Source organism: Protomyctophum parallelum (genome assembly GCF_964188405.1).
Source record: "Protomyctophum parallelum genome assembly, chromosome: 3".
NCBI classification, from domain to species: domain Eukaryota; kingdom Metazoa; phylum Chordata; class Actinopteri; order Myctophiformes; family Myctophidae; genus Protomyctophum; species Protomyctophum parallelum.
This window is the reverse complement of record NC_139698.1, coordinates 24,183,341-24,208,466: the sequence shown is the minus strand read 5'-3', so window position 1 is coordinate 24,208,466 and position 25,126 is coordinate 24,183,341. Positions and strand designations below refer to the sequence as shown.

The 25,126-nt window shown below is 45.7% G+C and overlaps 2 protein-coding genes across 2 annotated transcripts in view; one reads left to right on the top strand and one right to left on the bottom strand.

Moving 5' to 3' along the window:
* Positions 1-193: 193 nt before the first annotated feature.
* On the bottom strand, positions 194-8,691 carry znf526 (zinc finger protein 526). The gene is made up of 7 exons (XM_083761111.1): positions 7,386-8,691; positions 6,486-6,655; positions 6,207-6,302; positions 5,208-6,076; positions 4,491-4,620; positions 2,014-3,660; positions 194-1,018 (listed from the first exon to the last, which is right to left on the bottom strand). The coding sequence occupies exons 1-7, from the start codon at positions 7,678-7,680 to the stop codon at positions 839-841; spliced, it is 3,387 nt and encodes a 1,128-aa protein (XP_083617237.1). The 5' UTR covers positions 7,681-8,691; the 3' UTR covers positions 194-838.
* Positions 8,692-8,932: 241 nt separating this feature from the next.
* The window catches only part of gsk3ab (glycogen synthase kinase 3 alpha b), a 33,894-nt gene continuing 17,700 nt past the window's right edge, over positions 8,933-25,126 (top strand). The window contains exons 1-4 of the mRNA XM_083761461.1: positions 8,933-9,520; positions 18,946-19,133; positions 19,936-20,019; positions 21,835-21,945. Coding sequence (XP_083617587.1) covers positions 9,346-9,520; positions 18,946-19,133; positions 19,936-20,019; positions 21,835-21,945 — 558 coding nt within the window. The 5' untranslated portion in view covers positions 8,933-9,345. The remainder of the gene's footprint in view (positions 9,521-18,945; positions 19,134-19,935; positions 20,020-21,834; positions 21,946-25,126) is intronic.

The window sequence follows — 25,126 nt, the reverse complement described above, 5'->3', positions numbered from 1 at the left end:
GGTTTATTAGGGCTATAGTAAATAATAAAATAATAAATCTCCATAATATTTTGTAAAAAAATACATATTTAGCACCATGCTCGAATGCCCCCGCCCCCCTGTACAAAACAGCTAAAATCCCTAAAACGAAAGAAAGCAGCAAATGGAAAAAAAGAACACTCATCTTTTACTTTCTCTAACAACAACCTAAAACATGAACCTTGGTTGAAAAAAACTAAAGTTGTCCTTTAACAACTGCCTGATCATAATGCCCGTCTGACACAAAACGAAATTTGGCCATCTAAATTGGATAAGGTCAGTGTGTAATCTGAACAAACACCGTTGGGAAGGGGGTTTTGGTATCTCAAATTACTTCTGAATCGAACCACTTTCCGTCCAGCAGCTTAAAAAGCAGTTAATTGCCTGAGTAGTGACGATGAGAAAAATAACTTAAGAGCTTTATCTCCCGGATACCTTTTAATGTGGACAACACGTTACATCAGTTCATAATGCATTTGAGAAATCTATACCCGAGGAACTAGAAGTGCTCTATTCCTTCCTTGGTCGGGCAGCACAGTTCCTCTAAGGACTGGTCCTGGTATTCCACTCTCAGATCAGGACAGGTGGGACAGAAAAGGTCCTGGGTTCCAGTCCTCGCCCTGTTCGCTTATTGTCACCTGTCCTTTGGATAAATGCGCATAAGAAGGGCGTAGTGTAGTGTTTTTTTGTCGTCAGTCCTTCGACCGGGTATGTTCAGACTGTTGGGTTCACTTCCAAGATGGCTTGTGTACAGAATGGAACCGAGTGGTGTTCCGGGGCATAATGCACATCAAACTGGGGGGAAAAAGATTCCTCCCTCTCAGAGGAGCTGCATTCCCTCCACAGCCACAGCCTCCATGGTGAGGCCGTTCTCCAGCGCCCGGTGGTAGATCTCCAAGGCCTGCTCCAGGGGCAGCTCCCCGCCCTCGCTGGTCTCAATGATGGCGATGGTCTCCCCGAACTCGTTGCACATGATGGTGGGCGTGCCGGTGCCCTGGGTCTGGAGAGCGAAGAAGACACAGACACGTTGGCTTGGTGATGACAACAAGTGGACATATGGGAGGTCAAGGGTCATTTCAAGGTAGATCTTTAACCCATTTAGACCTGACTTCGAAATTAAAAAAAAAAGTCTTCTAAATCCTGTCAGTTTTCTGAAATATCTATATGTTTCTATATCAGTGGTGCTCAATATTTCATGTCAAGGACCCCAGAAACTATATGTAATTGGCCGCCGACCCCCCATCTGAAAATATGTTGTTCCAGGGACCTCCCCAGAAGCAAAGATTTGAGTTAAAAACGTTCGCTACTTCGCTCTGAAATAATATATATTCAAAGATTTGTGCAACATATCCAGATTTTTCAAAAATAGCAGAACTACAAGTTCATAGCGCAAGTTCATATGAGCTTATAGATCTATTTTTCAATAGCTAAATCATAACATGTCATAACATAATGCTTAAAACACCAAAAGGCGTTCCCGTCCAGAATGGGCAAAGGAACCTTCCCAACCCAACCCCAAATTAACCACATCCCTATCATTCTGGAGGCAAACTTTCAGTGAAAATAGCCAACTCCATTGGACCCTCAAACTGTCGGCTAAAGCAGCTAACTCCACCACCTCTCATGCAAGTAATTTGACAATATATAAAGTCACAACACCAACATTGATGAGGCAGTATTGCTTGGTTTTCAAAATATACGTTTTTTTTTCTTGAAAAATTTATATTTTTCATTTCCTGAAAAATGAACATTTTGGACTTGCAAACTAGATTGTTTAGTTTTCTACCATTTTTATGTCTTACACATTCTGGTCAGGACTCAGATTGCGGGTACGTCTGGTGCTGTCAACTGCACTTGGCTAGACCTCATAACTTCTCCATCATAACCTCAGTACATAATGCCTCATCAGGTGTGTTTTGTGTTTCCAAGGCTGCAACTATCAGTATTAATCAAATCGAATAATTGAGGAAAAACAACATAAGAGTCAGATCTGACCTGTGGCAGACTGGTGGTCTGGATGTGGATGACTTGAGTCTGCCCATTGGCCAGCTCCACGGCCGAGGCGTCCACTAGCGCCACAGCGGCGTTTGTTTCCCGGGCGGCGGCCTCCTCGTCCCGCCTCTGTTGCCGGGCGTGGGTCTTCTTGTGGTTCCGCAGGTTGGAGAAGGTCTTGAAGGTCTTTCCGCACTGTGGACACGAATGTGGCCGCTCGCCCGTGTGTGTGCGCCTGTGCTCGGACAGGTGCATGCTCTGGATGAACCCTTTGCCGCACACCTCGCAGCGGAACGGACGCTCGCCCGAGTGCGTGCGCAGGTGCTCCCGCAGGTGTGTGTTCTGGCGGAAGCGCTTGCCGCACACCTGACAGGGAAAGGGCCGCTCTCCGGTGTGGACCCTCTGGTGGAGCGCTAACCCCGAGGCTGAGACAAACAGCTTACCACAGACGGGACATTGGTGGGCTTTGGGCCTCTTGACTAAGGTGCTGCCCCGGGGCCGCCCAGGGCCCACGCCCAAGTGGCTTAGCCGGTGGAGGCGCAGGTTGGCAACAGAGTTGAGCTTCTTCCCACAGATGTTGCAATCTAAGCCTCCCCGCACCAAAGCAGCTCCTGAAGCCCCCGACTCTCCCTCTCCGGTGGTCGAGGTAGAAGGCTCCGAGGTGGAGGGATCCCCGCCTAGCGCTCCCTGGGCGAGGGGCTCTCCTGTGCCCACCTCTCCGCCCGCAGCGACCTGGGCGGTGTGCAGATCCAGACAATGGGTTTCCCACTGCCTCCTGGTCAGGAAGCCTGTGCTACAGTGTGAGCAGGGGAAGGGGGCCGGAGCCCCCGGGTGCTGGGTGTAGCGGTGAGTGGCCAGCTTGGAGGGCCAGCGGAAGGTGGCGGGGCAGTCGGGGCAGGACAGCTTGGCGGCGTTCGAATGCAGAAGGCTGTGCTGGCGCAGGTTGGACGACTGGGAGAAAGTGCGGTCGCAGACGTTGCAGTGGTACGGCCGCACGCCCGAGTGAGTGAGGCTGTGTCGCACCAGGTTGGCATGCGACGAGAACGTCTTGCCACAGTCCGAGCACTGGAAGGGCCTCTCGCCCGTGTGCGTCCGCAGGTGGTTGCGCACGTGGATCTGCTTCTTGAACGACTTCCCGCAGACGCCACAGTGGAAGCTCCGCTCCGCCGTGTGCGACTTTCGCCGGTGGTGAAGCAGCTGAAGTTGCGAATGGAAGGACTTGGTGCAGGAACGACAGGGGAAGGGACCCTTGTTGTCGGGAGGGAGCCCAGCCGGAGCGGCCCCCGCTTGGTCAGAGGAGACAGACGGAGCCACTGCACTACCGTCCTCCGTGGAGGCAGACTTCACAGCTACATCCGTCTCAGACGTCTCCTCTACCTGCCGGGGGCCACTGTCATCCACTGGGGACGGCGTAGCCACATCCTTGCTGCTCTTGTCCCCCCGCCTCTCCTCCTCCTCCTCCTCACGCTCATCAGACGCTCTTTGGGAGCTGTGGGCTGTGTCCACTGCTCTGTTCTCCTTCTCCACCTCGGTGAGAGGAGCCAGCAGGGTGCTCATGGCCTCCTGCTGGGCGCGGCTGGCTTCCCTCCTCTCCCTGGCTCTCTGGAGGATGGCCAGGGTAGATGGAGATGCCTTACTGGGGACAGGGACCTACGGAGGATCAGCAGACAGTACATCTCAAACCACCATATTTCAGGCATTTTACCCTAGTGAGTGCAACAACCACAGCATACGCTGCCTGTCACACCACTAAGACTGACTGTAAATACAAGAAATTCAGCTGTAGATTAGACACTTTCAACCTGGTGTCCCTAGTTTGGGCATGTCATTACTTGTAGGTGAACATGTTCCACAATAAAAAAGAAAATAGCTTAAAATAGACTAGCGGTATGTACAAGCTCACAATTCATCGTGAGCATGTAGATCGGCTATTTTCATTGTGTGGAAATAGGCTTCTGTTCACAGATTGCTCAAATTACAAAACAACTTGTAATAAATTAGAGCCTCATCGCTATAAATGTTGGGACATTCTAAATGATCTAAATGACCTTAAAAACTGCACAAGAAATAGTTGTTTACGACTTAGCACTGGATCACACTTAATACGTGGAGTGCATGACCCCCCCAACTCATTTCAAATGAGAGAATGTCAACCACGCAATAAATTTGCAACACAGACCTCGCAGGCGTTCCAATTTTGTCTCCATAAAGTGATAGCCGTTTGAACCGCAATGTGCTTTTTACCCCATTTGTTGTTAGGTGTAAATAAATCTTTAATGAGAGTATATCATCAGTCCATCAAAGTTGCAATGTGACAGCTGCTTGGAGCCTTTGCTTACAACTCAATGCATAGTTGTGAAGTAGCAGCGTCCATGTTTGACGGATGAAGTGTGATCCCGGCATAAAGAACAGAAAGTCCATGTTTTGAAGCTACCGACAAGCCGGATGGATGGGGGAGGCTATAGGCTTTATTCTGCTACCATGGTGACGGGCGCGGCGGTGGCTGAGCGGTCGATGTGCGTGCGGCGGTGGTACAGGAACTTGGTCATGTTGGTGAACGTTTTGTTGCAGAACTGACACTTGTGCAGCGGGTCCGCCGTGTGGGACTTCCTGTCGGGGGAACCAAAGACAATTATATTAAGGGACATGAATTACATTAACCCATTTTGGACTGAGATCGATTTTTTTTTAAAGGCTTCAAAATCCTAATCTTCTATGTCAGTGGTGCTCAACCTTTTTCATGTCAAGTTACATTTTTTCGCTCTGAAATATATATTCAAAGATTTGCGCCACATTTTCACTACAAATAGCAGACCTACAAGCTAATGAGCTTGTAGATCTGCTATTTTTCAATAGCTAAAGCATAACATAATGCTTGAAACACCAAAAGGGGTTCCCGCCCAAAATCGGTTAAGAGACATTTTACAAATAATGCCGACATTTTACTTTGCAATGAACTAATATATGCAAAATCACAAATTCACATCATAGAGAACATTATAATTTATTAGACAACAGGAACAGTTGCATTTTGTAATTACTTACACAGTACTAATGTGTCTAATATTATAAGTTATTAACCAAACTTAAATGAATGGTTTAAATAATGTAAGTAAACCATGCAAACCATACTGGTCCTACAACTCAAATTGGACTAGAATGTATACTGGTCAGTTGCTGGTCCCTTTTCCTCCTACCTGTGTGTGATGAGGGTCATCTCGGTGTTGAACCCGTGACCGCAGTCCACACACAGGTACCGGGCCACGCCCGAGTGTGTGCGCATGTGGGTCTGCAGCGTGGTGGCCTTCTTGAACATCTTCCCGCACTCGGGGCACTCGTGCGTGCCCTGCTCGTGCACGCGCTTGTGCGCGGCCAGCCGGTTGACGGAGGTGAAGGTGCGCTTGCAGATGTCACACTGCTGCCGCTGGCACCACGCCTTCTTCTCCTCCGCCTGCCTCGGCCTCGTCGGCTCCTCGGCGGTCTTATTATCCGTCGCTTCCTCCCTCCCCCCCCGCTCCTCCTCGTCACCCGTCATGACCCCCGCCGCGTCCCCGCTCTCCTTGTCCTGGCCCAGAAAGTGCACCCCCTGGTGCTGGAGGAAGTCCTCCGGAGTTTGGAAGAGGAGCGAGCATTCGGAGCACTCGTACGGATGGATGACCACCACCTCTGTCGTCTGCTGCTGCTGCTGTTGTTGGTGGTGGTGTTCCAGTTTGATTTGCTGGCCACCAGGGGCGAGTCTCAGCTCCACCCTCTGGAGGCCGTTCTCCAGGATTCCCAGCTTTGCCTGGGAGCCGAGCAGGGGCATCAGCTTGGCGTGCTGCAGCCTGGGCGTGGTGGAGCTGTCTGCCAGGGCTTGGGCTGTAAGGATCTGCAGGTGCATGGTGGCCGAGCCGGGGCTGGCAGACACCGGAGGGAGCAGGGTGGAACGAGGAGGTTTGGCAGCAAGCTTGGGGACAGCCTGCCGCTTCCTCTGTTGTTGTTGTTGTTGCTGTTTACGTTTCTGCTGCTGCTGCAGCTGCTGCTGCTGCCGTCGTTGCTGTTGCTGCTGCTGCTGCTGAGCGAGGACCTGGGATAGAAAGCAGGGAGGATATAAAAATAATACTTAAATGGTTCTGAAACCTCTAAACTCTCTTTATTCCATTAATTTGCCATCCATTCCCCTTGAAATTAGGTGTGTGTACACTACCAGCAAGTACCTGTGCCAAGATCTCCCCTGCCTGCTGCTCACTCAAGATGTAGTTCTGCACACTGTTCAGAGGGGTGATGGTGCCATCGGGCTGGAGCACATATTCCTGTTATGACGGAAGAATATGCAGTTTACATGTAATCCTGAAATGAATGATGATATAACTTACAAGTTCCCATGTCCCACTGAGGACCACAATGACTGGCTAATGGAGCACACTCAAAAACTAAGGAATAAACGGTTTCATTGGCAACAGACGACAGTTGGAAGGGTCAGCCCTATCCCATACCATGGTCTCTGTGGCTGTGCTGCTGTGCGTGCTGCTGTGGCTGTGCGTCTGCCTGTGCTCCAGCCACACGTCAGGAGAGTCAAACAGAGCCAGGCAGTCCAGACACTGGTACTGGACTGGTCCCGCCTCCGGACCGCCGCCGCCCTCCGTCTCCAAGACCTCACACAACTCTGGAGGAAAGTGATGGGATACAAAGTGATCGGTAGAATTATTGCTAAGAAAATTATTGATAGTTGCAGCTCAACGTCCAAGACTCTTCTCCCTCCCTCCTTGCTGCCAATTTCTTTTATGCATTTTTATGTACCAGTTGCTATGTGTATTATTTAGATGTTTGCTTATGTACAAATGCCTAAAGTGTAAATTATGAGTAATGAATTTAAGAATAAAATGTTTAGATGCACAAACCTCATCTTAAATCCTCAAAATATGAAATTATTTCTTAGGGAGAGATAAGCAATTGCCTATCCCAGTGAACACTGGAGCTTGAACATGAACAGAACGTAAAAAAGGGCATACAGAATGTAACATTGTTATTACTAATGTACAAATAGATGTTATGAAATAAATAAATATGTAACTGCAATTCAATGTCACCTGAATTGCATATTTTAATACTGGTCCGTTCATGCAAAACCGTATAATTATTATAATCAGTACCCAAACAATATTTTTTTAATAATTTAGACCCTGTGGCGGAAAAATATGTTTCCAGCTTCACCCAGCTAAGATTGATCAGGGGATTGGGGGAGGTGGGGTTAAAAGTGACTTGCTCAGGGACACCTTGACACATTGCCTGGCCCGGGAATCCAACCTGGGACCTTCCGTTTACCAGACGGCCTCTCTACCACAATCCATTCCTCACTCATTCTGAACACACAATCATCCAGAACGTTGTCTCACCCTGGTGGTGTTCCACCTCCATCCCCGCCTCTCTCATGTGCATCTCCTGGTGCTGCAGCAGCTCCTCTGGGTTCAGCAGAAGGGCTCCACACTCCAGACACTGGTACTGCTGGCCCTCCCCTGCCATCTCCGACATGTCCTGGATGGTCACGGACTCCGCGTCTCCCTCCACGCCAGTGTGGATCTGCTGGTGGATCAGGACGTCTTCGAGCGTGTTGAAGAGCTGGTGGCACTCGCTGCACATGTATTGATGCTCCACATACACGCCCTCCGGGTCCTCCGCCTGCTCAGCCATGGTGGCTGTGTATGTGATGTCTTTTTAGTCAATCAACAGTTGTGTCATGCAACTTGCCGGTTAGACGCCTGTCTAACTTGTGTGTGAAAGAGCAAAGAGTTGGTGTGTGAATCCCAATCTTGACTGCTACTTCATTTACATTCTATTCAGCATAATATTGTGGTTAAGGACACAACAATAAAAAATAAGGTTCGTGTTACTTCGTACAGCTTGTCAGTCAGTGTTGGCAAAGGGTAGGGCGGGCGTGGGTACTAGAAAGACCACCGTACAATCGTCATAGTGGCTTCAAGTGGTACGTTTCATCTTGTGCAACAATGACTTATGATTTCACTGGAAACGTCAGCGATACTATAGCAACAGCCCAGCGTGCAAACTACGAACGCTTTTTAAAAAAAACAAAAAACAAACGAGGCCTACTAATATATCAGTCGCAACCACGCGATCATTCAGTAATACTCGCACATTAGCGTTTCATTTCGGTTACAAATGTCAGCCTGGTATCCTATCCAGATATGACTGTGATGGCATATGGAGAGCTGTTGGCGGCGCTCCCCCTGACGCTGAAGAGCTGTTTTGTCGCTCGGCGGCACCGCGGTTTCCTGAGCGCGGAGCCCCGGTGCGGGGCGGTCGGTCGTCAGGCGGCGCTACACACTTTTCCCCGCAGGTCTCCGGCTGCTGCCTAGAATAGGAACGGGCCCTTCTTTCTTTTCTCCTTCCTTCTCATTTATTTACTCTCGTTGGACAAGCACAATCTCTCCTTGTGGGCTCGTTGTCGCTCTGCCTTCCGCGCAACGAGACGCTTTCCTCGCGGACATGTCGCATCGGTCGGGGTCCAAAGAAATGCACAAATTTAAAAGCCGCTAATTGTTAAACTGCCTTTCAACGCGTGAAATACAACATTTACCGCGTTTGCCCGCCGGATAGACTCTCCTTTCTTGTGACGCGTTGGCCCGCCTCTGTCTCAACTAGCTCCCGTCTTTTAGGGATATGTGATTGGCTAAATAATATATCAATCATAAGTCACGCGCGTTCGCTATGGAACTTGTAGTTTTTTTGGTTGAATGCCGTTGTAGTACATCATGATGTGTTCATATTATTATTAATAATAAATGTACAGTTAACTTTAGGTTTGGAAGATGTCAGGTTGTGTTTGTGCGTGGTGGATTTTGTCTCAGTGATGTTGTTGGTGCACCGTGCATTTCACTGAAAACAAAATATGAATAATTTACAACAATTTAATTAAAATGAAGCTTCATGTATCAGCTGTATCATAACATCGCTGCTACAGTAAAATACAAACTAAAATACAGACACTGCGGTAGAGTCAGCTTTTCCATCGGTTAAAATGACCTTGTTGAGTCTAGTCTGCATTTTACATGAGCAGTCAACTCCGACGACTGCTAACGGCCATAGATAGAAAACTTCATATCCCACAAGTCAACGCGACCTGTACGTCGTCGTGCGTGAAGTCCCCCGGTCCCCCAACCAACAGCGCTCCACAGGAGAAGAAGAAAGGGGGAGACGAACAGCCTTAGCATACGAAACGCTATCGGAGTGCAATTTCATTTATATCGAATCTTTTAAGGGAAATATAGCTCGAGCCTGTGCCCCGCTTGGCTCCTTTATAGCGATTACCTCCCCCCTGCCCCGGCTTTCAGTTAAAATATGAGCGGCAGCGGGCGGCCCAGGACGAGCTCCTTCGCCGAGCCTCCAGGAGCTCCCGGGGCCGCAGCAGCCGGTGGAGGGTCGTCGGTGGCCGGTGGGAGCGCGGCAGGAAAGACCGGGGCTTCTCAGGCCAGTGGGAGCAGCTCGACGAGCTTTGGAAATCTAAAACTAACCCGTGAGTATTAATTATTACGCCAATCCGTACCGTAAGTAACCCCCGGGTCGGCGAGATTACGCGTCAAGCGATACAATTATTGACAATCGTGTGACAAACGGCTTTTTTTTATTATTATGTTTTAGCCGAACGGCTAGCGCCGTTAGCACACGATCAGTCTGCAATAGAGACGCCAAGGATGGGTCAGTGACGCCGCATACACTGTGTGACGGTGGTTAGCCTGTAGTTTCATGGGGACCCGACACCATTAAAGCCCCCCGAACCCCTCTTGACAAGTGATATGAGAACGCTACACCATTTCTCACATGGGGGGGGAAAAATGAATTGAAAACATGTCATTTTTGTGCCGTTATCCGGACCTCCCTTCACATCTGAAATCACACTTGTGACATACGTGTTGAATCCTTGGGTGTCTTCATTCTAGATCCCAGGCTGGCTAGTTAGCAGGCTAACGCTATGTTTTTCCAGTATGGGGTTCTGCCATCAAGGGCTTTCATAGCCTAGCTAACGTTAGCTGCTGTTACTGCAGGGCTATAGTGGCAAACATATTGGCATGAAGTGAGAAATAGGTCTAATTTCAAACGTGAACATTGTGTGAATTCCATGGCGTTAAATAGCATTTCAAGTTCGTCGTTGATCAGAGATGAAGATAGCTAGCCTGTTAACGTCGCGAAAGGGGCGAGAGAGATGAAAATGAAGGGGGTTAGGCGTCGTCTCCAGTCGTCTGGTCTTGCCTAAACGTTAGGTGTCCTTAGACTTGGACTAGGTGAACGTTAGTACAACTCTTAGATCGGTATATTAACGTTAACAAACCAACGATGAGTGCAAGTCACTACGATTGCCTAGTTTGTGGGCTATCGAACATTAGCTGGTGTACAATCGGCTAGCCATATGTCATGTGTGTTGGCATCATGTATAGGAACATGTCTAGTTGATATAGTTTTATAAGCATTGTTTAACTGAGAAAAAACATCTAAACTGGCCTAGTCAAATGGATAACTACTGCTAATTCTCTCCCGAGACAGTAATAATAACGTGCCTCAACCATGTAAGCATGTACTGACTGTAGCGTAGCTGCAGTCAGATACCAGATTTGCTTGCAATGTTGCCTTATGCAATACTCCAGTCCTGTTAACAATGACAGCACCAATCAAGCCAGCTTCTGAATTAACTTATTCTTTTGTAAGCTTTGGTGTAAAGCACATTGTTTGCCTTGTTTGCCCTGTAGGTAGAACTAGATTACAGTAAATTAATCAACACTGCATGTCTTTACTCAAAAGTAAAGACATGCAGTGTTGATTAATTTACTGTAATCTAGTTCTAACAGCACCATTACAACATAAAAGATGCATCTGGTGGTGTTTCATGACAATAATTTACAAGGCCAGACTTGGTAGAGATCATAGCTGGAATATTGCATCATCACAATTTATATTCGGTAAAGTTAGTGGGCAACGTGCAAAAGCATAATATAAGGCACAAACCCAGTTGTTGGAGTATTCTCACTCAACTAGGTTGAAACACTAGATTTCTATGTTTGAAATTCATAAGCCTCACACCGATCTAACCATGCCATTGACGTGCTGGAGATCACAAGTTTGGGCCAGCTCTGGCAGTTCTTATAGCCATGTGAAAGAGTTTAACTCGACAGTGTAAACCTCATGGGCTGGTGGTTTTTTTGAGGTGATATGAAATAAAGAGTAAGACGAGGAGTGGGGGAGGGTATATTTTGGAGAAATTATGAAACGGTGCAGAAGTATGGTACGAGGCGGGCCAGACTCATTAAATTAAGAAGACAAAAATTGTGTCTCAGTCTGGCCGTGCACTCGGTGTGGGCCAATGTCCCCACACATAGGCCCTTGTTTGACCTTTATAGCTGAAACTGCAATATCAATCTATTGGATTTCTGTTGTCGTTGGCTCACTGACTTTAGCATTTTCTTGTCTTTGAATGGACATTAAAGTGTTTTTCTTGCTCACATAGCTCCGTCCCGGGTGTTCCTCGCTGAGAAAGCATTGTTCCCACGTTGAAGGTGTCTCGCACCTCGCAGATTCCCCCCAAAACAAAAGTGCTGCATTGGCTACTGCAGACTTGTTTTTCAAGGCTGCTAGAAGTAACACTTGACCTGCAAGGTGTAAACGTAGAGACCGGGAAACAGGAGGCAGGACAGTGTCACACAGCAGGTCGGCATTATTAACTGGATCCTGGGTTACAGTGAAACATAAAGAGTGCAGTTTTGGCAGTTTCCGGTGTTCAAAATCAGATTTCTGTCAATATTGCCAAATGGGACATGTGCTATTGATTACTATCATGAAGATTAAGAGTCATTGGATGTAATTGAAGTTGCATGTCATTGCAGAGGATGTCGTTTTTTATTTTTATTTGAAGCAATAACAAAGAGTATCAAAATTTGTTAAAACTATGAATGAAGCTCATAGGGTTACTCGGGGCAGATGCACTGTCTTTATTACCCACGGCTACCTTATATATGTTTTAAACTGGCTTAATGTTGCCGTTAGTTTTTAGTTTATGATTAATTCATTGTATTGCATAATATGAATTATGTGGCCCACTTTGTACTTTCCGTTTAGTTATTACATAGACATTGGACAGTGGCAGCCGGCAAACCATTCATTATGAATTACAAGGCCCGGCCGGCACCACTAGGATTTGGACTGATTCATCACCCTCAGTTAGAATTACCTCATATTCCTTGAGTGCATTGCCGTCTCCTCAGTCCAGCTTCAGCCAACACACCACCGTTAACACAACTATCACAATTCCTTAGATGCCACCACGGATGGTAATTACCAAACTCTGAGATGGCAGATATGGCCATGCATTTGCTGATCCTTTTCGTGAGGTAATGAGTGCACTAGAGTTGTTATTTTTAGAAATGATCTCTTAACTATCCAATTAATTAAAAACTGTCTCGCCACATTGGAACTTGCTCTTCTCTCGTCCTCTTTGACTCTCATTCATCAGGCATGCGTACGTTTCCACGGAAAGCAAAGCTCTTCACTGACAGCTGGTTGGAGTGCTCATTTTTGCATTCATTATTCAAGGGCCTATCATGCCACAGCTACTCCATATTTAATGTGCTACCCTCGGACTCAACTTGGTTAAAAAGAGGTCAAAAGTGATGCTAACAAGCAGCAGTGCAGAACTGGACTGTAGGACCTCCCTATTCATGGGCAGCGAGTGACCACAGGAATTTCAGGTGCTGCGAAGGCAGAGACATGAGCTAGCTCAGTCATACAGGCCCAGTTATCGATTGATGTCTGCCACTTACTGTGCTTAACTTAATGAAAAAGCTCTAGAGAGGTGTTGAACCGCTGTATTGCTGCGTTGAGCATCTCTTCACAAATGGCCATCAGTAGCAACCTTGAGACAGTAATGTCACAATTTCTCGGGTCAATCTCAAGTGTTCTGTTATATCATCTATTCAGAATGATATTGTGACTTGCATCATTTGCTCTATAGGGATTTGTCTTGACAGCCGTGCGGGGACAGGATCACAATCACTTGTATTCACCAAATGTCCCAGGTACATTTTGTTTTGAGTCAGGTTGGCATAAAAAGACAACTACTTACTTGTAGAGGTGTACTAGAAATTAATTGTAATTAAGATGTACCAGTTCCACAACCCGGATGTGGATGTTCAGGAGGTGGGACACATTTTCATCCTATCGGGAAATTTGTCTTAAAATGTTCCAGTTACAAATTTGTTTGCTCATTACTTGGTTTCCTCACTTCCAATTTCACTTGATAGACAAGTAGAATTGTTTATCACGACTGGATGAGTTCCTCTCTGCTGATTGGATGAAATTGGTATCCCGACAAGATATTATGTTCCTGTAGTTAAGTTATTAAAGAGCTGCAGAGCACGCACATACACTAACGAAATGCTAGGTGCCGGGCCGAGGCCAAAAGTACTTAGGTAAGCTCCAAAGCGTACAAAGATTATTAAAGGTTCCTTACACCACAGTGAACAAAACACACTATTGCAATTATTAATATGGGGATGTGAATGGATGGAGCTATTTAACACTTATTTTAACAAAAACATTACACTTACAGTACCTGTAAGATAATGCTACTGATGCTCCACAGCTTCTCATGGACTGAGTGAGGCTGGGTCAGCAAGTCAAAGGCATACGATAATACGATTAGTCACATACGTTACCGCAGTGAAATTTATTCTCCGCATTTGACCCATCTCTTGGAGCGGTGAGCCGCAGCGTGCATCGCGCTCGGGAATCATTCGTTGATTTGACCCCTAATCCAACCCATTGATGCTGAGTGCCAAGCAGGGAGGCATCTTTGGATCCCATTTTTACAGTCTTTGGTATGACCCGGCCGGGGATCGAACCCCCGACCTCCCAGTTCCAGGACACTCTAACCACAAGGCCACTGTCTGTGTGGTCCAACAAGCTTGTTTCAGTACTTTGAAAGTGGACAAACATTTCTCACCGCTTTACACAAGTCAACTCGCGTCCCCTAGCTGCCGAAACATCACGGGTACATTTGGTTACATTTGTACAGTACTACACTCTTTAGTTAAATTAACACAGAATATTGCAGTTTGTGAACGTCTTACTGCTGCTATTTGAAAAGCTTTTTTTCCCTCTTTTTTTATATATTTATTAGATTACTGTATAGGCAGCAGCACAGTTGTAAAGTTATAATTGAACTGCAGAAACTGCTGAATTGTGATCAAATTCTGTGGCCATTGAAGATCCTTCACACCTCTGATGTACAGTGAGATTACAGTCGGAACAAGTGCACTTGGAGTAAACCATATACAATATGTTATAAGAATACGAAACAAGTAAAAAAATCAGACCTGTCTGAAGTGAGTCGTACTGTACTGTACTCCTTGGCCTCTGTGTGTGTTAGGCTGCACAACAGTGACACTCTGCACAAGAGTGACACTTGGTGGTGACTATATGCTACTTCCGTGCTCAGACACAGGGACACACACACACACACACACACACACATAGCTGTCTATAGGAGTGGTTGCACCACCACTCAAAGTGAGTATTAAGTTCAATAAAGTGCACACATAGGAAAGTAGTCATTGTCTCCTGTTGAATGGCATGTTGAGGAGAGTATTAGCCCTGGGAAAGAAGCTGTTCAGGTGCCATGCCTGCGTGTGGTCCTTTTTCTGATGACACAGAACCACCGTCCTGAGGGGAGTTTCTGAAACAGGTGGTTGCCTTGGGTGAGCGGGGTCAGTGGCAATCTTGCCAGCATGCTTATGGGCGCTGGCTGGCATTGTGCAGCTCATTGATTGGCAGCTGGTGTTGTCCTGTCCGTCTCTCTGCTGTGCGCACGGTTTGCTGCAGTCTGGCTGGACTCACTGGAGGGCTGAGCAGAAACGCACAGTTCATGGACGAGGACGGTCGGAGTGAGAGGATGCTTACAGTGGTGGCTCTTCAGAACTTGGTCAAGAGGACCCGGTGGACCTTGAGTTTCCATGGCTCTCATGAAAAGAACATCGTCTGGGTTGCATCAGTGGGGTGGGCAATATGGAAAAATATAATATCACAGTATTTTTTCTTGCGTCTTTTAGGGTTATTATTTATATTATTATTTATATTATTATTATTAGGTAACCAAAAGAAAAAGGAGTAACTGAGCATTTAGATACAGTGAATGCACATTCACTGTATCACGATATATACATATACAAATCGTGGAGAGGAGACATTGTATCACCATACGATATTTTATCACCATACCGCCCACCCCTACCCCAGTGGGTCACAGAGTAAGAAGAGTGCACTGCATACCATATAAATGAGACTAGAGTCCTTCCCATAGCTGACTTCGACTCGAGTCCTCCCGGAGGTGCTATACTCGGTATACTGCATGTCATCCTCCTCCTCCGTCACCCTTCCTGTCTCCTTACAATGTCTTATTTATTCAGGCATTTACCGGATGCTCTCTTATCCAGAGTAACTTGTTACTTGATACTGTATCTAACTAAATGGCATGAACCCTAGTAGTTTGTGGTCAAGTGAAACAAACCCAACAAGTCAACTACATGAGTTTACATAAAACTATGTAACTAGCATCTATCAAAAAAGGTGACAAAGGATACTGTGTATCTGAAATAAGTGATATTACAAAACGAAAAGAAAAACAACACGGATGATGGCGTATGTTTCCGTCTCCTATTTGAGGGCGATTGTGCCGGTGGTCTCCAATAATTGGACCTTTCCAGCCGTGTTGTTCATGACAGGCTAGCACATTTTAGTTTTAGTCAGTCTTTTTAATCATTTTCATTTAGTTTTAGTCACATTTTAGTCACTTGGAATGTTATAGCGTTAGTCCAGTTTTAGTCGACTAAATGTCATACGATTTTAGTCGACTAAATCTACAGTTGATTTAGTTGACTTTTGATTTTTTTCTTTTTTTTTTGACAGGCCTTGATGTCGTTGTAATGGCAGAGTTTGTGTTGTGAGCTTGTAGATCTGCTATTTTCAGCATGCCTAGTATAAAACCGGATCTCTTGTCCACTTCTTGTCAATATATTTAGTCTTAGTTTTAGTCATATTTAGTTTTTATTTAGTTTTAGTCAGTGGAAAAAGGTAGTCGACGAACAACACTGGCTCATGACCAGGGCTGAGTGTGGGGAGGGGGATTTGCAGAAGCTCATTACCATTTCAACTGTTTCATGTGGGTTGAGCCGTTGAGCGTCGGGTTGTTCCAGAGCTCAACCCACTTAAAACAGTCAACAAGGTAATTGTATCAACACTGGCATGCTGACAACTTGACGTGTGAAGTGTTGGTATCTGGTCGCTGTGGCCTGGGCCTCCATGTGTATTGCAAAGACGGACCAACGTGGCAACGGGAGTCAGTGAGCGCTCTGGCACTCGATGCACAGTCATCCACTTCCCATTTGATGACGCATAGCCAGTGGTATTGACGAACGCGCGTATTTGCGTGCTGCTGTCCGTGCAATTTTATCGCAGGCTCTGACAAGCTGTTTGGCAACATGCCTCTCACCTAGCTTTCCCTCCTTTACCCTCCATGTCGGCTTCTGGGGCTGATTTGTCAGTCAGATCAGCTCCCGACCCTGCACGTGACACACACACACAGACACACACAGACAGACAGTACACACACAGCGCGCACGCAGACAAAGCCACTGTTTTGACCCTTACTAGGGCCTGTCGGTCAATGTTAGACTGTAAGCAGCTCACTGCCTGTTTTCTTCCTGGTGGAACATTAGCCCGCAGCATCCCTGACCTATGTACGTTTAGAGCACATACACCTCACAGCTCTCCTCCTACAACCTCTAATAACGACACAGGGGTTTTATTTGTCTCCGAGAAAAATACTGCCGTAGCAGACAACCCTGCAGCACTCCAGGTTCAAACAAAATCCTTCTAGGTGCAAGGCTCGAAGAAAATGCCAGTACTCATTGTATGTCCTTTTTTATATGATTTTAATTACCTCTGAGAATGAAAACGTATGCGTTTTGGCCTGTATGGCCTTCCTCAGCGTTATCAATCAGTTGTCTCACCCATGTAGGCATGCACCTAGCTTCCCTGTTTATTCTAGATCTCTCTTTCTGTTATGTGGAGGGAGCGCGGTCGTGTGTTGGTATTGGAACGGGGCCCACGAGGTGAGGTCACATGGTGACTGTGGTGTTGTGGAGCTTGGTTGGGCCATGTTGTGCCGTTTTTTTCCCCCCCTATGGGGGAGCGCGGTGTTGTGGGGAAAGCTGAGGAGAGCAGCTCATTACCAGCTGGTGGTTGCGTTGTGTGTGTCTGCCGGGAGCCTGCTGTCTTGGAGGTCATGGCCGTTTAGAGACACAGGGAGTGCTTGTCAGCGTTTAGCTCTCTCTCTCCTCGGGGGGGTGTTGGTTGGTAGCGGGTCAGAGCTTTGCGGGTAGCCATGTTGCACTGTATGAAGCTGTTGTCCAGTATTGCAATATTCCTGTCATCTGATGCACACGATCCAAGTTTTTTTTTTTTTACAATGTGGCACTGTAGCCGAAGAGCCGTCTTAATATGGGTCTGTGAGTTTGTCTTTCTGTCTGCGAGTCTATCCATGGCTGATCTTACAAACCGCTGGCTGGACCAACCCGGCACCAAATGTTGTGTGCACGCTGCCAGTAGGCCAAGGAAGTACTGTGACGTTTTGGATGGGATTGAAACTTTGCCTAAAATTTCTTACACCATTGTGCTGGTGATGTCATAGTCGGCATGACGTTAGAGACTGGCCAAGTGAAGACAGGCTCCACATGGAAGCCACGTCATTATTATTATTAGACCCTGTCTTGTGATAATAAGTAGTTGTCCCGATACCACTTTTTTTCAGACAGAGTACAAGTACTTAATTTTTTAGTACTCGCTGATACCGAGTACCGATACGAGTACTTAATTTTTGTTGAGTAACCTACTAACTACTTATTTTACCCCCTTTTAATGACACTTGTCAGTTGTCATTTATGCTTGTAGATCGGCTGTTTTTGGCGATTTGCTGCAGTGTTGGGTCAGACTTGCTCCCGTTGCATTTGTTCAGCCCAGTGTCAAATCGATGTTTTGGTACTTGGGTCAAAGTATCGGGGGCCGGTTACGAGTACCGAGTACGAGTACTTGAGGGTGGTATCGGCCCAAGTAACCGATACCAGTATTGGTATCGGAACAAAAGTCTTAAGTATTAACATTGTTCCACCCATCTGTATTCTCTTTTTGTATCTGTCCCGTTCTGCCAAACCAAATTTCCACTGCAGGATCTATAAAGCCTAAAGGTCTTTATCTATCTGACAAAATCTTGGGGAGCAAAGTAAGAAATAGGAAAATCTAACTCTGGTATGCACAAGTAAGCCTATAAAAGCCCAGGCCCGGGCATGATGATGGACTGCAAGCTCTGCCACAGACACGCACAAACGTCTCGGAGTCTGCATTTTGTACGCCCCCGGGTGTTTCCTTAAATTCTAGTGTTTAAATGCGATTATAGTTCAACTTTATTAAATATCAGCTGGTAATTGTGCAGCACATGTCACAGTCACATGATAGAGCTGTAGTGTATATACAGCAGTTTTATTTTCCACAGTCATAACCAGTGACTATTTGTGTCTGTACGCTGTAGTCGTATCTGAGAAGTTGTCCACCAAATTGTGACAAATGGACACGGTATAAAAATATGAGTGCAGTGAAAATATTGAGCTTTGCAAAATTACTCTTTAATCAAAATCAAAGAGTAATTGTCTTTAATTCTGACCCCTATACCTGTCGTTGGACTGTCATTGCAGTGGTGTTTGCAGAGCCTCAGCTCCATATTATGTTAAAGTTTAATGATTAAGCGTCGCAGTCATGATGCTCCACACTGTGAGCTTGTAGATCGGCAATTTTCATCATAGGACAAAGTATGCTTTAACCCGGTGTCACTTTTTTCCCTCCCAGGTGACAGTGGCAAGGTGACGACGGTGGTCGCCACGCCCGGCCAGGGCCCCGACCGCCCGCAGGAAGTGTCGTACACGGACATCAAGGTGATCGGCAACGGCTCGTTCGGCGTGGTCTACCAGGCGCGCCTCATCGACAGCCAGGAGATGGTGGCCATCAAGAAGGTTCTCCAGGACAAGAGATTTAAGGTATCGCCTAGTCATGGCTTTTTAAGTAAGCTGTTTACAGTCGGGGAGTGTGTCTCGATGGCAACGGGGTGCATGGTTTTATACTAGACTAATAGTGTATATGCTACAGTAAAATCGAGAAACTAAACGAGGGGTGCCTGTTTTTTACGGCCAGGCACCCCTCGCTCCGTTTTTCTCGACTTTTCTGGTTTCTCGATTTGACTGTAACATATATATATATTTCAACTTTGTGCCAGGTGATGTCTGCGTGTCTAACGAGGCATTGTCGGTGTAATAGCAATTGGCAACTAGCAAGCTGATCTTTTATTGTGTCTGCAAAGCCAAATGTGAGATATCTTTGTGTTTAAATGTCAGTGGTTTAGGTGCAATATCAATAAAACCTCATTACACCTATAAATGCGTGCTTCTCAAAGATAAACTATACCCCCTGAGCTAGATAACGCTTGGCAGGGTAGGACGTGACACTTAAAGTAATTTGTCTCGTTTTCGATCTGGAACAGCCCTCTGACTTCATTGTCCTTTCGGTGTAAGCGGTGTTACTGATGGCTTTGCCCTGTGTCGCGCTGCACTGTTATTTTTCTTGGCCTCAAACGCAAGACCCCGCTCAAATGTACTTTTTTCCCCCCCTCTCTAATCCTCTTTGGTGGACCATTTCTTATTATCCTGGCACTCCTACCTCCAAGATCAATGAACAGGAATTAATTTCGGCTACTGACTGTGGTTCTGTGAAATGTCACTGTACAATATAACTGAACCGTTGTTGTCTGTGGCCTAATGAAATCACCCTCTCTGTCCTCCGCAGAACCGAGAACTACAAATCATGAGGAAGTTGGACCACTGCAACATAGTGAGGCTACGCTACTTCTTCTACTCCAGCGGAGAGAAGGTGTGTAATGTGCCTGTGTGACTAGTTATGGAAAGCAGTACTTTTCTTCTTCTACTGCAGCGGAGAGAAGGTGTGTAATGTGCCTGTGTGACTAGTTATGGAAAGCAGTACTTTTCTTCTTCTACTGCAGCAGAGAGAAGGTGTGTAATGTATGTGCCTGTGTGACTAGTTATGGAAAGCAGTACTTTTCTTCTTCTACTCCAGCGGAGAGAAGGTGTGTATGTGCCTGTGTGACTAGTTATGGAAAGCAGTGCCTCTCTGGAGGGAAAATGCGCTGCCACGCCCATCCTCTTAATCACACGCGCATTAAGAATGATTCACAGTGAAACGATGCATATTCCCCTGTGTTTTAATTGTCCGTTCATTCAGCTGGTTGGGTTTAAGACGTAGTTTTTGGTGTGTTTTCTCTTGTCTAAGCTCATATGTTTTATTTTGTACATCAAGTTTTTAAAAGTGTAACCGTTTACAAAGTGCTTCACAGAAAATAGCTAATCGATAGTAAGATATGATCAAGGTTTAAAACGCAATCAATTAAAAATATATAAATGTTTAAACACAGAGAAAAGAAACGTGTTGGTTAGTAAACGATGCAAAGGCAAACTATTAATTTATTAGTCTAGTAAAGTTAGTTCAAGATCATTTAGGTAAACATATTTTTTTTTAAAGAGCGGACTCAGCCGAGTGTGTCAAATCTCATGAATTCCGTTTCGGAATACTAGTTTTGGCTTTGGGTCATAGTAGCTGAAATGCCAAACGTAGAGGGGAGGGTTTAGACTCCTTTCCCAGGTTCAGACTGGTTTAATTTATCCTATCTGTAAACCTGTTATAACTGCTGCAACCGGTAGACATATTTAACTGTCAATCTGTGCATGTCATCTTTTGCATTCTATATATTGTGTCTTCTCATTGGGTGTCGTGTTGCACCTTGTAGCAGAACAATGTCTTCTATGAGCATGTATTGTGTTCCAATTAGGGGTTGACATTTCAACCACAAATGCTATTCTATCACTTTTAAGATCACCAGCCCCCCCCCCTCTCTCACACACACACACACACACACACACACACACACACACACACACACACACACACACACACACTCCAGAAGAGAGAGACATGCATTCATGGTTTTCACAATCATTTTGAAATCATGTTCTGGTGATCCAATGCTTGTCTAAATGAGCTAGAATCAGAATCTAATGAATCTGTTAAAACCCCCAAACCCTTTAAACACACGGTACAATGAACTGCGCCACCTCCTTCCTCATAAAACACATGCTGTAGATTCAAAAGAGCCATAATGTGATCATGATTTTAAACGTGTCTAAATTCTGAATACACTGGAGTGGAAAAACAGAATATGCTCGTATGTACCGCCCTGGCTGCACCATAAAGAAACCTTGAAGAAATGATCATTCTTTTTGACACACATCTGACTTTATAAAGGCTAACCTGAACAACTGTCCCATGTCCACTTCACACGCTCAGCATGAAGATGGGTGCGCACTTTATTCACGATGAGACGAAACGTATTCCTTTCTCATGCACGTAGGTTGTGGGCACACACATCTTTTGTTGTTTAATGGCAGCTGACACACAGCATACTTCTTTTTTGTTATGAATTTTTTTTAAATCATAAACTCATCATTCCAATGAGGAGATCTCATTCAGAATGTTTAAAATTGAAGAGAACTTGGTCGCTTTCACACAAGTCGTCATCGGTCTGTTATCATTGGTGTGTCGTCTTTGTGTTGTGTTTTGTCAACTCTTCCGCGTCTACCTCTGATCTCGCCATGCTCTCATCCCGCTGTGCAGAAGGACGAGGTGTACCTGAATCTGGTCCTGGACTTTGTGCCAGAGACGGTGTACAGGGTGGCTCGGCACTTCAACAAGGCCAAGACCACCATCCCCATCATCTACGTTAAGGTGAGTCCCATCACGTTCCCTGTCTCTCCTGCAGCAGTCTTCATTCGGATGCCCCGACCATTTTAATGTCACAGACCCATTTTGATATGCATCGGGCCACAAGCCACACCATTTGTTTTATGTTCATCTCTGGGACCCCAATCTACCTCAGTGTAAATGTAACTGTGTGAGTGTTCCATTTGTACAGCCTCATACTTACCGACTTGTAAGGGGCTATTTGGTTTCCTAATCCTAACTATCAATCATTTTAACTCCGGATCCACGACAAAACGAATAGTTTCCACCCAGTGGAACCATTCATTGAATTTTAGATTCGATATCACAAGACATATCGGTAGGTTGTCGTTATGTGAGACTTAAAGTGCAGGTGAAGTCCCACGAAATGGGAAACCTCCCACCTCCACCTACCTCCTTATCCAATAGGAGCAGAGCGGGACCTTCCTCGGTCCTCCCTCACAGTAGTTCTTCGAGTTCTGACATAAAGCTCAATGGGTTGAACTGGGAGGGGGAAACATATCGTTTGTTCACTGTCTGTGGATGTAGTAAAAATCACCAAAGCCCTTTAAAAAAAAAGAAAAAGCAGTTTTGCAGGCACCACACTGTTTTAAGTGTTTCCCAAGCTGGTCCCAAGAGAATTTATTCTGTTTGCAGTACACTTGGTTGCCTGTCTAAAAGGCTGCGCACGTGTGCATGTCTGACTGTCTGTAGCTGTGGGAAGGACATTATAGCTGTCTCATGGCCCATTTCTCCTCCCCTGTGGATGCCTACTGAACACACACAGGCTCAGTTTTTCCCTACATCCTTATCTCTCTCCACCTCCTCGTCTACACACCGTCATCCCCTGCTTCCTCCTCGCATCCTTCGAAGTGTCTTTCCTCCAGTGTCACCTTTCCATTACTCTGTGTGTGTGTGTGTGTGCGTGTCTCTCTCTCTCTCTGGAGTTCTGCTCTCCCCCCACCACTCCTAAGATGTCTCTCCTCTCCTCCTCTGCCATGCCTTCCTCTGGTCTCGCCGTCATTTTGTCTTTATTAGTGTGTCTAATCTATGGCCGTTCTTCTCTGCTTGCTCCGCGTAGATGACCGTGATGATGTTGATGATAATACGTTATTATTATTATGATGATGAGGATTTCACGTCGGAAATGCTTCTGGGTGCATGCCGCAGATATTTGTTTTCTTGGTTTTGGAGCTTATCTCTTTCTTTCTTTTTATGACGTCCTTTGCTTTTCCTATGAGGAGAGGAAGCGGCGGATTGTTGATACCTCTGGAGTGAAGACACGGGGGTGGTTTTGGTAGCGGAGAGGAATCAATGTCTATTCTCGGCTGTCATTATTTTGTCTTTGTGTTCTTGGAAAAAAAAAAAAAAAACCCACGCCTCCTATCCTTAGCAGCCTAGCGTGCACGACTGCACGTCTGTCTGACGTCTCTTGGGCTTAACAGCAGTCTTCCCCCCCATTCCCTCCGGGCTGCGTCCATCACAGACCACCCCACAACACCCACCTATACACAATGTGTTGAAAAACCCACCGTTAACAGGCCACAGTGACTGGCAGTTTGAGACATCCACACAGACACCTTTTTTTCTTTCTTTTTTTAGATATCCATTGGTACAGTAGGAAACATGCAGTATATAGGATTGTCTACTGATTTAACCAATTATAAAAATAGAAAACGATTGATTTTGGGGAGAGATTGCTATTTATTTTTTAGTTTTGTTTTATTACAAAAAGTGGTTATTCAGAAAATTGATTTAGTTGATTATAAGAATCAATTACAATGTCTTCATATCAGTTTTTTTGATAGTTGGCAAAAAAAAGATGAAAAACTATTTGCGCCTCAGTTTCAGTTAATCGAATATAATCGCTGATAAAGTAATCGTCAGTTGCAGCCCTACTTTCATGCAACTGAGAATTCACTGGATGCTCTAATGTCCACTTGTGTCCCAAAGACGGCGAAGGATATAATGCACAAGTGCTATGATTTCTCATCTCAAGTGTCTTGGTGCACTGGCCTTTGCACAATTCTGTCATTTTGTTAAACTCTGCCCCTTTTGGAGTTTTAAGCATTATCTTATGCTTTAGCTGTTGAAAAAATAGTAGATCTACAAACTCATAGCGCTATGAACTTGTAGGTGGACTTGTAGGGGGTGGGGGGGGGGGAGTCTGCGGCCAAATACAGATAATTCTGTGGTTCCTTGACATGAAAAAGGTAGAGTATCCACTGACACAGAAATTCAGGTTTTTCAGAAAACTTTTGGGAGTTAGAAGACATTTTTTAAGAATCGTCCTCGGGTGTAAATGTGTTAATGTGGGCTCTCACCCAGCCACATTAGACAGGCTTAGTTAACAGGCTTTGGGTGTAATGGCTGATTTGCATGATTGTGAATGTGCGGTGTACTGTAAAGTGGAGCTATATTAGTTTCTGCTTCCCTGACGTGCTTATACTTGCTGCTGCGAGCTTGTATATCTGCTATTTTTCATTTTTAACAAGTCTTCTCTTCTGGGCATCCCTGGCACACAACATTTTCACATGGGGGTCCGCAGCCAAATCCATATCAATTTGGGGGTGCTGGACAAGTGGACATGAAAGGGTTTGAGAAGCACCGAAAGTTATGCTGTTTATTTTTTGGGAGCCTTGGCTTTGCATTATCAGATTAAAACCTTGAGAGCATCCATGTCATTTTAGGTTTTAGTGTTGGCTTACTTGGCTATTGAAAAAGTGTGTGAGAACTACTGATTTAGAAGGCATTCGTAGAATCGGCCTCAGGTCTTAATCATGGGTTAAAAAACCATTAGAAACATTGGCAGAAACGAATGTAGACATATTGAGACCAGCAGTAAATCTAGGCTACACAACTGCATCCAATGCTTGCGTCGGCACAGCGGGTGGTTTAACTGCTGCCTAATGTTTTGTAAGTACACATGACAAGCTGCCAGCGCAGCAGACTGCACACACAGTGGACTGGGAGAGAACCCAGATGCATAATAAAATGGTGAATATACATCTATTTCCCCTCAAATCATCCTGTGGGCCATATTGTACTTAGTTGACCAGCAGGGTGCCTACAGGGGTCTGTATTAGGCCCCCCCTCCTCTACACTAAATATCTTCACCAAAAAATGGCCAAAAAAATCTACAAGCTCAGATGTAGATATGCTATTATTTAATTCAAATGTTTTGCAA

What these genes read in the sequence shown, in the direction of transcription:
- znf526 (XM_083761111.1), bottom strand. Translation starts at nt 7,680, where the DNA reads ATGGCTGAGCAGGCGGAGGACCCGGAGGGCGTGTATGTGGAGCATCAA. An exon ending in GGAGGTGGAACACCACCAGG is followed by an intron (nt 6,656 to 7,385) that starts GTGAGACAACGT and finishes ACTTTCCTCCAG; the next exon opens with AGTTGTGTGAGGTCTTGGAG. An exon ending in ATGACCCTCATCACACACAG is followed by an intron (nt 4,621 to 5,207) that starts GTAGGAGGAAAA and finishes TTCCCCCGACAG; the next exon opens with GAAGTCCCACACGGCGGACC.